Raw genomic sequence first — 12,806 nt, 5'->3', positions numbered from 1 at the left:
TTAAGAAAAATTGTAAAAAAAAAAAAAAAAAAAAAAAAAACACGTAAGACTTATGTGGCTCAGAAATATGCCTATGGTCACAAGAGTGAAGTTGTTCTTTTATTAATTTACATTATAAAACATCTAGGACTACAAGCACAATATTTATATGTATATATTACGTCTACCGGAGCAAACTTTTCCGCTAACTCCACTCCATTACAGTCTAACATCTCTTCTCTCAAGTATATGGGACATACATGAATCAATTTTTTCTCTGACCACTCATCAATTGCCAATGGTGAAAATGGGGTTGCTAATAGACAAGTACCATTTCACTAGAAAGATTTTAGGCTGTGTTTGGTTCGCACATGGGAATCGGAATTGGTATAAGTATCAAATACTTGGTAAGGGTAATGGGTTTTGGTGAAAGTATTTTGCATTGTTGGTAGTAGGGTGGAACGGGAATGATTATTAATAGTTGGGGAAGAAAAGATGAAGGAAAATGAAACCCTTATTTAATAAGGGTATGGATTTTTCAATTAATGAGGTATTCCAAACCCATAGTATTCTAAAAACCTGTCAACCAAACAATAACAATCACTTTGATACTCATACCTTATACCAAAACCTATCAACCAAACACACCCTTAGTTTCCCCACAAGTAACTTAATGGAAAAATTGTAATTTTTGCCCCTCCATAATATGCCAATTATCAATGTCACCCCTGAATTATTAGTGGTGTAAATGTTGCCCCTCAATTTTTAAAATCGGTACATATATTGCCCCTCCCGTACTGATAGGAGGGGCAATATTTACACCATGGAGGGGCAATATATGTACCGTTTTTGAAAATTGAGGGTCAATATTTGCACCACTAATAATTCAGAGGTGACATTAATAATTGGCATATTATTGAGGGGCATAAATTATAATTTTCCCTAACTTAATTTTGAAAGACTGCACCTTCTTGCACAGTGTTAAACGCAAGCCATATTGCTACAAGAACAGAGAGAAGTAGCACTATGTTAAATGTTAATGTTAGTATGGTTTCTTGTCATTCTACACCAATAACACTCAGGAACAAAACTCAACAAGTCAACCTTTTGCTATTGCTATATATAGGTCTTTAGATTGATATTCACATTGATAACCCATTTCAGCATTACTTTTTTTTTTTTTTTGATTTAGCATTACTAAATCAATCTTGTCTAAGAAATTGAACTGTTTTGTTTGATTCAACTTCATTTTTTAATAGCAAATTCACTTGACTATAATGCTCAAAAATTTCATAACTTGATTTAAAAATTTAAAAAAAAAAAATCATATAGAAAGGAGCACTTTGCACCCCATAATTGCTAAATCTAAAAAAGGAAAAATAATATAGAATCCTGTGGCTTTTACAGTTGCTAAATGTTGATGAACCAACATGCTCAAATTACATCCTACACTACTACAACCATACCACATACCAAACACAATGGTTTAATGATCTCAGGTACACATTATTTTCAGATTTCAATGCCCTGCAACTCCCCTCATATTTCAAGAGAGGATGGGTTTCAGCAACACCTTTTCACTTGATATAGTATTACAACATTGTTGGGTTCATGGTGATGATTACCTCTGGGTTGGATTCAAGGGCTTTGTACTCGGGGGGGCATTTTCTGGTGAAGGCCGGAGAAGGGATGTTTCGTCCGTAGAGGTTAAAATACTTAGGCATACTAGACGAACCAACCCTAATCAATTTCTCCTTCCTCTACATCCTTTGTGTCTTTTGGAACACTGGATGGCGGCGGCTCACATTCTTCAAAATCATCATCTTCTTTCATATACAGACCGAGTTGTTCTAAAGGATTACTGCCTGTAAATTTGAAACTGCCTAAAGCATCCAGCGAATGTTGTGGGCTGGACTCATTTAGAGGGCTATGTTGTTCTGCAGGGCCTACCCTCAACATCTCCAAATCTTCAAGGAACCGGGAATTCTCATTGATTTCAACGGTCTGTTCCATCTGTGCATAACCAAAAGAAAGTTCAATAGACAGACCAAAAGTGTGTATGACAGAGTGCTTATCTCTGACTTGAGAAGGTGTCAACTTACCTTGAGCAGTGCTTGCCTTGCAGCTTCTCTTTCAAATTCCCTTTGTCTCTTGGCCTCTGCTGCAGCCTCCTCTTCTGCTCGTTTTCGAGCCTCTTCAGCAGCTTTGGCTTCTGCCTGTAGCCTAGCTTTCTCTGGTAGCAGCGCAACATAGGTTCATTACATCCACAAATCAATCAATAAGAAATCTTTTTAGGAGTTGAATAAGGAATGCACCTTTCTTCCTCTGCATCTCAAGCACTTCCCTTTCACGGCGGAGTTGGTCTGGATCTCCTTTATCAGCCTGTGCAACCAATCAAGTCTCCTATGTTCATGCCAAACAAAGAAACGCAAGAACATAAAAGTAAATAAGGCGACACCAGACAGCTAACCAACCTGACCAAGTGTCTTTTCTCGAGCCTTTAAAATTGTGTCTGCAAATCTGTTCTTCAATAAAGCAGCCCTATAGAGCTTCTCAGGAGATGCTGGCCTATCATTCTGAGAGATCTCCCCTAAATAGTCAAATGATGAAATTATGACAATGACATGTAGCCTCTAGGAACTTTACTACTAGCAGACCAATTCCACTCAAACAAATAGAAACCCTAAAATCTCATTCTTACCATCTTGTTGCCCATCAAATTCAGAAGAATTTGGCTTCTGTTGGGAGCTTTGTTCAACCTGGTCAAACAAACTGATCGCACCTGGAGAAAACACAAAGATGAATTAACCAGCAGTGAATAAAAGACCCAAAGGGGGGAGCAAAGAAGCTCAAAGGACATTATACAAATGAACTCTGACAATGCAGCAGGCAAATCATGTGTAAAGTAAAATAGAAGAATGATAAATTCAAATAACAGATCAGTAGAGAAGAAAAATGATGACTAATTGACTATGACCTCCCAACTTTTTATACTGTATGTTAAGTGCCAATGTTGTGTCCTTTATAGACATGAAGTGTAACTGGCCATGTACAACTAACTACAAGCCCAGTAACAAGAAAATACACAAGTTTTTAGAGATAAGGAAGGGAGTTTGGAGGACAAAGGACTTACGATCACCATCAGTCAAATCATTAACACCTTTTCTATCTATGCTTGCTGCTAGACAAGCCTGATCCTGCAAGCACATAAGACCAATAGTTTTTTAATTAACCCTAACCATATCAGGTTGATACATACAAGATAGGATAACTTCAGGATGTTATAACCATCACAATTTAACATGCAAATATAAGGTAATAATTATACCTGCTTTGTGAGAGCAGAAGCTTTGTGTCCATCTGAGTCATCATCAGAAGAACTACTAGAATCTGAATCTGCAACAAATACAGATGCAAGATCATTAAAACACAGGCACAGGAAACGCAACCAAATCAACAATAAAAAGTCGTCTTGATACATAAGTTCACCCTGGGCCTCTCACCCAAGCCCTTCACTATGGTGCCCAACAAATCATTCATCTGTACACATACAGGCGGTGGCACTGTGGGGTCCTCGAGTACAGCATAAATTAGCACACAGAAACTCAAAAAAATTTAATTGACAGGTGGATCAAAGGTTAACATATAGAAAATGGCACCTCACAGGTTAAGAATTCCAAAGGCTTGGACTAAACCAGTCTGTCCTAAAACCAAGTCCTACATTTGTTCACTATGGGCAGCCACATAGTACATAGTTAAAGGCGATTTAACAGCCAACCGACTTAATGTCTAAGTACGTCCTCCCAACTTAGTAACACAAAAATGCAATTGCAGCTGTTACAATACATGAAGTTTTCACCAAACCAAATTAACAATTTCAGGACAGCTATCACTAATAGCATACATAAATCAAACTACAATACAAATTTTGCATTATAACCAATCCAATATTTTAGCTCTCAGATTCAAGGGGGTTTCTGATAACTTAAGAACAAAAACTATTGCTGTCTAAGATAAGATAATCAGACCCACTAAATCCACAATGTGGCAGAGATAGAAAGAGAGATACTGTAATTGGAAAAGGGATAGCTTTAGTTACGAGAGGGGGGAAACTGGAATGAGAACCAGAGATCAGACTATCAGAGAGAAAAGCAGAAAAGGCAGGAAGAAAGAATAACAATGGTTAGCTTAGACTCCTGGTGCAGATTGGAGGAAACTGCAAAACACTAGGCAATTCCAAAATTATAAATTGTAATATCAAAATGTTGTAGGTTCAGTTCAGTTTGAGACAACCAGATGCCAAAAAAGTCAATCAATCAGAACAAAAGTTGTGCTATAGACAAGAAAAATCTAACTGAACCATTTGACACTTCTCCTCTACAAATTCATAATTTGGTTTCATCCATATAATGACCATCCCAAGATGTTGAAGAACAAAGTTCAACATTCAAATGAATGGAATTTGATTGCAAGGAGTATTTCACATGACAAATGAAACATTTTTGCCAGCACTAATCATAAACAATGAGAACAAACACAAATTGTTAAGGTATTAAATCTGAATTACCAGTTGGACCTCCCGCACGAATACATTCTAACTAAACAATTTGACACTTCTCCAGTACAAATTCGTAATTTGGTTTTATGCATATAATGACCACCCCAAGATGTTGAAGAACAAAGTTCAACATTCAATTGAATGGAATTTGATTGCAAGGAGTCTTCAACATTCAATTGAATGGAATTTGATTGCAAGGAGCATTTCACATGACAAGTGAAACATTTTTGCCAGCACAAATCATAAACAATGAGAACAAACACAAATTCTTAAGGTATTTAAAGCCCAACCTGAATTACCAGTTGGACCTCCCGCATTAATACATTCATTACTCTGTAAGGCAATATCCTTTTCAATTTCAACTGGAGGATAACTTGAGACAGGAGGTTCATTTCCACCAATGTCAATCTCCTCCTCAACAAGATCATTACCTGTAAATTTAAGATGGATAAGAGAATACTGCATATAAGGTAGCAGGAGGAAAAAACAAGCCAAATTAAAACAATAATAACCTTTGTCTAGTTGCATGGATGAATTGCTAAACCCTGATTCATTTTGGAGCTGAAAAAATCATAATAGAAGCAAAATCAAGCATACATGCATAACAACCTATTCATGGCAGCATATGGTTTGAAAGGCAAGATAATATGTCATAATAGACTACCTCTATCTCACAAGCTTCCGCTTTTGCATTGTCTTTTTGTTTCTGTTGGAAAAAGTCATCCAACAACTTTCTCAACGTGAATAATGTTTCATCACTGAGAACATCAATATCAATCTCAATCTCATCCTCTCCAGCCTCTGTTCCACTTGAACTTTGTTCCTTAAGAAACTCAATTATATTATCTGGTAAATCAGGCAATGAAGCTTCCAATTCTCGGCTTAATTTATTTTTCTCCTCATTAGTCATCCTCAGTTTAGGTGGTTCTGGGATTACCATATGATGTGCAGGAGAAAGTTTCCTTTTCTTTGAAGAAGATACAGGCTTTGAAGATACAGGCTTAGTAGTTTCACTTTCTTCATGCAGGCCAGAGTTGACTTCTGCTGATTCAGCAATACCAACTGGAATCTTTTTCTCAATAAGTTTCCATCTCATTTCAAAAAACTTGCGCAGCGTATCAGCCATGATATGGACATGATTTCCAGGAGGATTGTAGGTCATGGCATTGGAAAAAGTCAATCTCACATCAGCAAGAAAGTCTAGTGGATTTGAGTACTGGCCAGAAGCTAGCTTCTTCTTTATTGTTCCCAAATCCATTGGATGCTTAATGACAGTAAAATAATCTGGGATATTTAATTTTACTGGATCAACAGGCTCATTAAACACCCAACCATGCTGATGTGTCATTAAATTTTTCAACAGGTTTCCACATTGTTTGAGCAATGTTGCATTCAAACTTGATTGTTCGGGAGCAAGTTTTGCAGGCTCAAACCTTCCTGAAGAACCTGGATTCAATACCCGTGGCTTCTGTCCAAGAGAATTCGAGCCAGATTTTTTTCCTGAGCCCACGGATTTTTTAATGTTCCCTACTGAGGGTCGTTTTTTAGTATTGCTACAGCTAAGGATGTCACTGCATGATGATGCAGTGACAGTATTTGTCCTCTGCAGATCAATTTTCTTCTGGAGAATACGAGTTCTTTCGAGTTCAGATTTCAACTGCAGTACTAAGTTCCATCTCTCAGATGGAGAGAGTTGAGCCAAAGGTATAACTTGTAGGGGCACAGCAAAACCATCATTAGAAGAAGAATTTAAATTAATCCACTTTCTTCTAGGGGCAGTTGAAGCCTGTGAAACCCCTGTTTCTGTATCAATTCTTCCTGAACTGCCAGAATCTTCCAACTCATAATTAGTGGCAAAGCCAACAGAATATCCTCCTGAAAACCTATCCTTCTTCGACACCATCTTTCATACCAAACTCCCACGGTTCCTTTTATCCACTAGGCACAATATATCCAATATCTTCGTATAGCCTCGGTATTTTATTACCTGAAATTAACCACGGTACCATAAATCTAAAGAAACAAATCACACGCAATTACACCTTTACATATTTTCCAATTTCAATATACACTGATAGGTCTTTCTTCCAATAGAAATAGATAGATTGATTGATCAACATTGCAATTTGCAAAGACAAACCTAGTTTCATTACCCCTAGAATTCAATCTCTTTATTGATCCAAGAAGAATGTAGATTGAAGAATAAATAAGATTAATAAACCTAAGAATAAAAATTGAAAAGTAAAAAAATAATGAAAACCTGGATCCGGAGCGCTTTCACTCGGCAACCAGAGAAGGAAACCCTATTCCTTCATCAATTCGATCCAATTCCTAACATTCAAAAAATATTTCGGGGCGGGCAAATTATAACAAATACACATAAGAAAGAGAAAGTGCAATTCTTGCAAACCCTAGGAGGAGGAGGAGAGTAGCAGAGATAAACGGATAGCGGTATCGGCGGCGATCGCAATCGAAGCGGCTGAAAGCAGAGGAAAGCTCCCTCCACGGAGAGAGAGAAAAAACGAAAAGAAAGGAGTTTTCTAGCCCGGGCGTCCTATTAAAGATCTGAACCGTAGATCTCGATTTCGGCTTGACTGAAGCGGTGCTTCAGATTTTCGGCCGTGGATCTGGATCTGATGGATGTGGTGTGCCTTGGACCTGGCCCCCATATTACACACATTTTTTTATTGCTCTTACTAATCACTAATCTAAACCTAAATTTCCTATTTAAGCAATATTTATTTTAGGATAAATTGCACTTTTTTAGGGTACCATTAGAATTAGAATATAATTTTTGTAAACTAAAAACATAAATTATCTTTATTTTTGCATTTTTTAAAAATTTAAAAATAGATAATAGAGATTGAAAATTTGGAAAAATTAAATAAATAAATATGTGCATGCATTACTTTAATATCTTCATTATAAATTATATTTTTTTGTCTCATTTTAACTTATTATGTGTCAACTACTATGTTGTGTAATTGCACATTTGTTACCATTTCAAATGGATGGTCATATAATGATTGAGAAAATATAGAACATATATTACATTGTAAAAGTCATGAGTATTTCAAAAAATATATATTTAAGCTATGTTTGGCAAACTTAACTGAAAAGGAGCTCAAAGCTGAAAATTGAAAAGCTGTTAAGCTAGCTGATTATGCTTAAAAGTGTGGTAAAATTAATTTTTGATAAGCTGATAAATGTAAAAAGACTACAAATGACATCTTTATACAATTTAAATACTTTTAAATTTAAATAGGTTTGTTTACCTATTAAAATTTAATAGTTTTAAATTAAATTATTAGCATAATCATGATCTAACAACTCATAATGAAGTAGCAATATTATTGCGAATCCCCTTCATCTCAATAGAGGTCTTACTTTTTTTTTGAAAATAATAGAGGTCTTACTTAATTCAATACATCCAATACAATCATATTCAATAGATGTCAACGGGGCAGGGTGGGGGCGGGAGGCATACCCTCATCCCCACCCCCGACTTTCTCCCCCAATCCCATCCTCGTCCCCATCCTCGCGGGGATGAGAAAAATCTCCCCATCCTCATCCCCTCAGAGAATCCCCGACCCCATTTTTACTTTATAAAAATAAAAAATATATATATTCATCTTCAACATAAATACTACTAAATGCAATATTTTACTAGCTACACAGCACATATATGTAAAGAGTACTCCTCATTCCCGTTCCACTATATTTTTGTCCCCATCATCGTCCCGTCGGGGCGGGGAGTCGGGTTCCTCATCGGGTACGGGTGCAATTGACATCGCTAGATCATACCCCAACTTAATCAATGTCAACGCGACAAAGCTTGCAATTATACACATACATTAACATATTAATTTAGTGCATCGAAGTTCAAAACCCTAATTGTGACCTACAATAGCAAGTCAATAATGCAATGGCCAACCTCTGACAAGCGTGGCCTTTTTCGGTGACCAAACGACAGAGATTGCAACCAAACCAGTCGCCTTCTTCATCATTGGAGATAGAGACCAAATTAAAGTTGGTCGCCTTTCTCCAATTGACAGAGATGGCAGCCAACTGGTCGCTGACCAGAGATGGCGACCAGTTTTGTCGCCATCTCCAACGACGGAGAAAGCGACCGATTTTAAAGGTATCAATTGGAAGTCCTGGAGTCATCTATGTAAACCAAAAAAATGGGGTGGTATCGGATTCAGGAGTCTAAGCGCGACCGATTTTAAAGGTATCAATTGGAAGTCCTGGAGTCATCTATGTAAACCAAAAAATGGGGTGGTATCGGATTTAAGAGTCTAAGCCCCCCTACTGGGGATTGAACCTGTGACCTCTCACTTAGCAGGGCCACAGTTATATCACTTGACTACAAAGCCTTTGGCAAGGTAACAGATTTAATTGATCCTACTACCAACAACTAGGATGGGTACTCTATCAGGAATATTTTTTACCAGAGAGATGTTGATCCTATCATGAAGATCCCACTCCCTAGACATCTGATTCGGGATAAAATCATCTGGGATCCGGGTGAAAAATGTGCCTTCTCAGTTAAAAGCTGTTACAAGGCCATCTGGAGTGATCTTAAAGAGGAGGATATCCAGACTTGGAGCAACATGTGGCAGTGTAAAATACCACACAAGGTCAAGATTTTCTTGTGGCAAGCTTGTACTCAGCGCCTTCCAACAAAAGACAATATGATGAAGAGGCAAATAAACTGTGATGATAAATGCCTTCTATGTAGCAACAATAAAGAATCCATCTACCATCTTTTTGTGGAGTGTGATTATGCTAGAACTTGCTGGAACCAAATGAGAATTCAATTACCAAGTGGTGAAATTAACAACTTTCATGCTTGGATCAGTAGTTTGGCAGAAAAAGTCTCTACTTATCAATTGTGTTGCTGCTACATGGTGTGTTGGAACATATGGAATTTAAGGAACAACATTACGTGGAAGAGCAAGACTTTGGAGTCAGCAACTTTTACTGTGATCTTTTGTGCAAAGATACTACCTTGATTGGAAGAAAGCCACATCTGAAGAACAGCAGAATAGAGGGAACAATGCAGCAGAGGAGAAGTGGTTCAGACCTCAACGTGGTTACATGAAGTTGAGAAATGGTCCAGACCTCAATGTGGAGAAATGTGTGATGCTGTCAGTGACAAACATAGGGGCTGTATGGGTCTTGGATGTGTACTAAGGGATGACAGAGGCCAATTTGTTGCTGCTAGGGGAGCTCAATGGAAAGGAGTTCATTCATCTAAGGAGGCTGAAGCTGTTGCAATTAGAGAGTCTCTCTTGATGAGTTTGTTTACTCATTGCAGTTTAGTGTTCACTAAGCGATCTGCGAACCAGACAGCTCACATCTTAGCTAGACAATCTGTTTTTCTGTCTGATTGCTCGGAGTGGTTCTCAAACCCTTCGTCTTTTATCTATAATGCTTTTTCTTCGAACTTAATTAATCTATTATCCTTTTAAAAAAAAAAGAATAGTACGATTTATTTCTCATATAATTTATAAAGAATGAAGTTCAATTTTTTTTTGAGTACTACTGACTCTGTTACAATGTAGTATCTGTTCATAGCTACTTTTTCAACCTACTGAAACACAATGAGTCAACAGTTGCCTCCACTGAGGCTCGAACTTGAATTTATATATATCATCAGATAGTAAAAAAAAAATGAAACTCTGTAATCACATTTTTGTTTTTTCAATTCCGACCGAGGTTTGGGAGTGCCACTGAAACCCAAACGGCACACAGAAAAGAGATAGTAATCTGGCAGGAATTAAATAATCACCGCTAAGGCGTAAAGTGGTATTCCAGAAACGATTGATTGAAACCATTGGCGCCCATTCTCCTCCACCTCCCTTCTTGCACTTTTCTCCCCGCTGGAACTCCTCTCATTCTCTCTCTCTCTCTCTCTATATACATTCCCGGAAAATGGATCTTCTTATCGACGAAAATGACAAGGGCAAAGCACCATCCGACGAAATCCGTCGTCGTTTCAGTGTTCTTCGGGTTTTTCTTGGTTGCTCTCACGCTGGATTTCTTATGGGCTTCATCACCCTCTTCCTCCACGTATTTGTCAATCGCCACCACCTGGGCTCGCCAGAAGTACCAGATTGTCGTGCCCAATTTCTCCAACGATACTCAAAAGGTCGCCTTTACTTTTTCTATGCACTGGCATTGCGTTTTCTTGAAATGGGCATTGTTTTTTAATTTCTATTTTCTTGGTTATTAAGGTTAAGGATGCTGCTGCTGCTGAGATTAAGGATGTTACTGAGGACAATAACGGTCGAAGCCGTCAGAGGTTTTTGTCAGCGACGTTCGCGGATTTGCCTGCTCGTACTTTAGATTGGGAGCAAATGCCATCTGCGCCGGTGCCACGTTTGGATGGGTATTCGATTCAGATAAAGAACAAACTTTATGTTTTTTCAGGCTATGGAACCATTGATCATGTAAGAATCTTTCTCAACACTATGGGATTATTCTGTCTAAATTTTGAGATAACTGTCTGTGTCTAAAACTAGAATGTTATGTATAATTAGGTTCATTCTCATGTGGATGTGTATGATTTCTTGAACAATACGTGGGTAGAGAAGATCGATACACCACCAAATATGGCACATTCCCATTTAGGAATAGCTAGTGATGGTAGATATGTATACATAGTATCTGGGCAATATGGACCTCAATGCAGAGGTCCTGTGGCTCATGCTTTTGTTCTTGACACGGAGACTAAGAAATGGGAGACTTTTCCGCCTTTACCAGCTCCAAGGTATGATTTTTTGAGGACTATCCTTAAACTAGATGATAGAACTTATTAATGGCTAAATGATCATTAGTTAGGGGATAGTGAGATGCTTTAGTTGGATAAGAGTATGATGCCCGAATTATGTTCTAACATAAAAAAGAGTTCAGGTATGCTCCAGCAACTCAGCTGTGGAGAGGCAGGCTCCATGTGATGGGTGGCAGCAAGGAGAATCGTCACACGCCTGGGCTAGAGCACTGGAGTATTGCTGTGAAAAATGGCAAGGCACTGGAGAAAGAATGGCGCACTGAAATACCTATTCCACGAGGAGGACCCCACAGGTTTGTTCGTTGTGATTTTCAAGGAATGAATGGTTTCTCATGTTGTCATGATCATTGCATATGATTTTCTTCAGAAATGTTTGGGTTACAACATTGCCTGGTGCCTACCGATTGTTGATTTGAGAATGTGTTTTGTGTAGGGCTTGTGTTGTAGTTGACGATCGGCTTTATGTTATTGGTGGTCAAGAGGGTGATTTTATGGCCAAACCCGGTTCCCCTATCTTTAAATGCTCACGGAGGAATGAGGTATTGCATGCTAGATAAATTGTTAGGTTGCCATGCCAAATCTTTTGTATGCTTGAATTTCTTTTCAAAGCTTATTCACATCATTTGAGGAATCGGCATATTCAAAATCTCCTTTTATTATTTACTTGCAGGTGGTTTATGGGGATGTGTATATGCTGGACAACGAGATGAAATGGAAAGTTTTGCCTCCTATGCCAAAACAAGACTCCCATATAGAGTGCTCTTGGGTTTTGGTAAATAACTCCATTGTCATCATGGGAGGAACAACAGAGAAACACCCATTTACGAAAAGGATGATGCTGGTTGGAGAGGTCTTCCAGTTCAACCTAAACACGCTGGTATATTATCATTTTGTATAACTGCTTAATGGTCGGTGCTTTATAATTGCCTCTTGAGAATGTGATTATTGGCTTTAGCTTAAACTACTCGATAACCATCTGCATTTTGGATTCTTGGGTCTTTTACCTTTGTTTACATTCACATTAAAGATACACATATTTATGCCAATGTCGATGGTAACCAAGCGCTCCCCACCTCCCATATGTACAGAAATGGTCAGTGATTGGGCGGCTTCCCTACCGTGTGAAGACTACACAAGCTGCTTTTTGGAATGGATGGTTGTATTTCACTTCTGGACAGCGAGATAGAGGGCCAGATAATCCGCAGCCGAGGCAAGTAGTAGGGGAGATGTGGAGGACCAAACTGGAGTTGTCTTCTGATTAGACTCATGTACTGCAAATATTTCAATGTATGTTACCATCATAGGGTTAGCTTAGGAAATTTGCCAGCCTTGATTAAGAATTAGGTTTCAAATTAAATACTGTAATGTAATAGTTAAATGTACAATATGAGAGCTTTTATCAGCTAGATATTTAGTTGTCATAATATATACAATATATAAGACTTTTATCAAGTTGTGTAGCATGGTTTCTTT

The 12,806-nt window shown here is 38.0% G+C and overlaps 2 protein-coding genes across 2 annotated transcripts; one reads left to right on the top strand and one right to left on the bottom strand.

The window, feature by feature from the left end:
- Positions 1 to 1,306: 1,306 nt before the first annotated feature.
- Positions 1,307 to 7,066, bottom strand: LOC116022267 (transcription factor GTE8-like). Its single transcript, XM_031262899.1, has 11 exons — positions 6,798 to 7,066; positions 5,202 to 6,524; positions 5,050 to 5,098; positions 4,828 to 4,968; positions 3,308 to 3,375; positions 3,113 to 3,176; positions 2,681 to 2,761; positions 2,454 to 2,569; positions 2,295 to 2,361; positions 2,082 to 2,212; positions 1,307 to 1,992 (listed from the first exon to the last, which is right to left on the bottom strand). Exons 2-11 carry the CDS (start codon positions 6,438 to 6,440, stop codon positions 1,720 to 1,722), a joined length of 2,229 nt encoding a protein of 742 aa, XP_031118759.1. The 5' UTR covers positions 6,441 to 6,524; positions 6,798 to 7,066; the 3' UTR covers positions 1,307 to 1,719.
- Positions 7,067 to 10,372: 3,306 nt separating this feature from the next.
- LOC116022902 (kelch repeat-containing protein At3g27220-like) lies at positions 10,373 to 12,785 on the top strand. The gene is made up of 7 exons (XM_031263805.1): positions 10,373 to 10,691; positions 10,777 to 10,992; positions 11,083 to 11,312; positions 11,456 to 11,626; positions 11,767 to 11,872; positions 12,004 to 12,210; positions 12,422 to 12,785. The coding sequence occupies exons 1-7, from the start codon at positions 10,497 to 10,499 to the stop codon at positions 12,593 to 12,595; spliced, it is 1,299 nt and encodes a 432-aa protein (XP_031119665.1). The 5' UTR covers positions 10,373 to 10,496; the 3' UTR covers positions 12,596 to 12,785.
- Positions 12,786 to 12,806: the final 21 nt, after the last annotated feature.

The sequence above is a fragment of the Ipomoea triloba genome, chromosome 6, assembly GCF_003576645.1.
Source record: "Ipomoea triloba cultivar NCNSP0323 chromosome 6, ASM357664v1".
Lineage (NCBI taxonomy): Eukaryota > Viridiplantae > Streptophyta > Magnoliopsida > Solanales > Convolvulaceae > Ipomoea > Ipomoea triloba.
The sequence above is the reverse complement of the archived record's forward strand: the minus strand, read 5'-3'. Positions and strand labels throughout refer to the sequence as shown.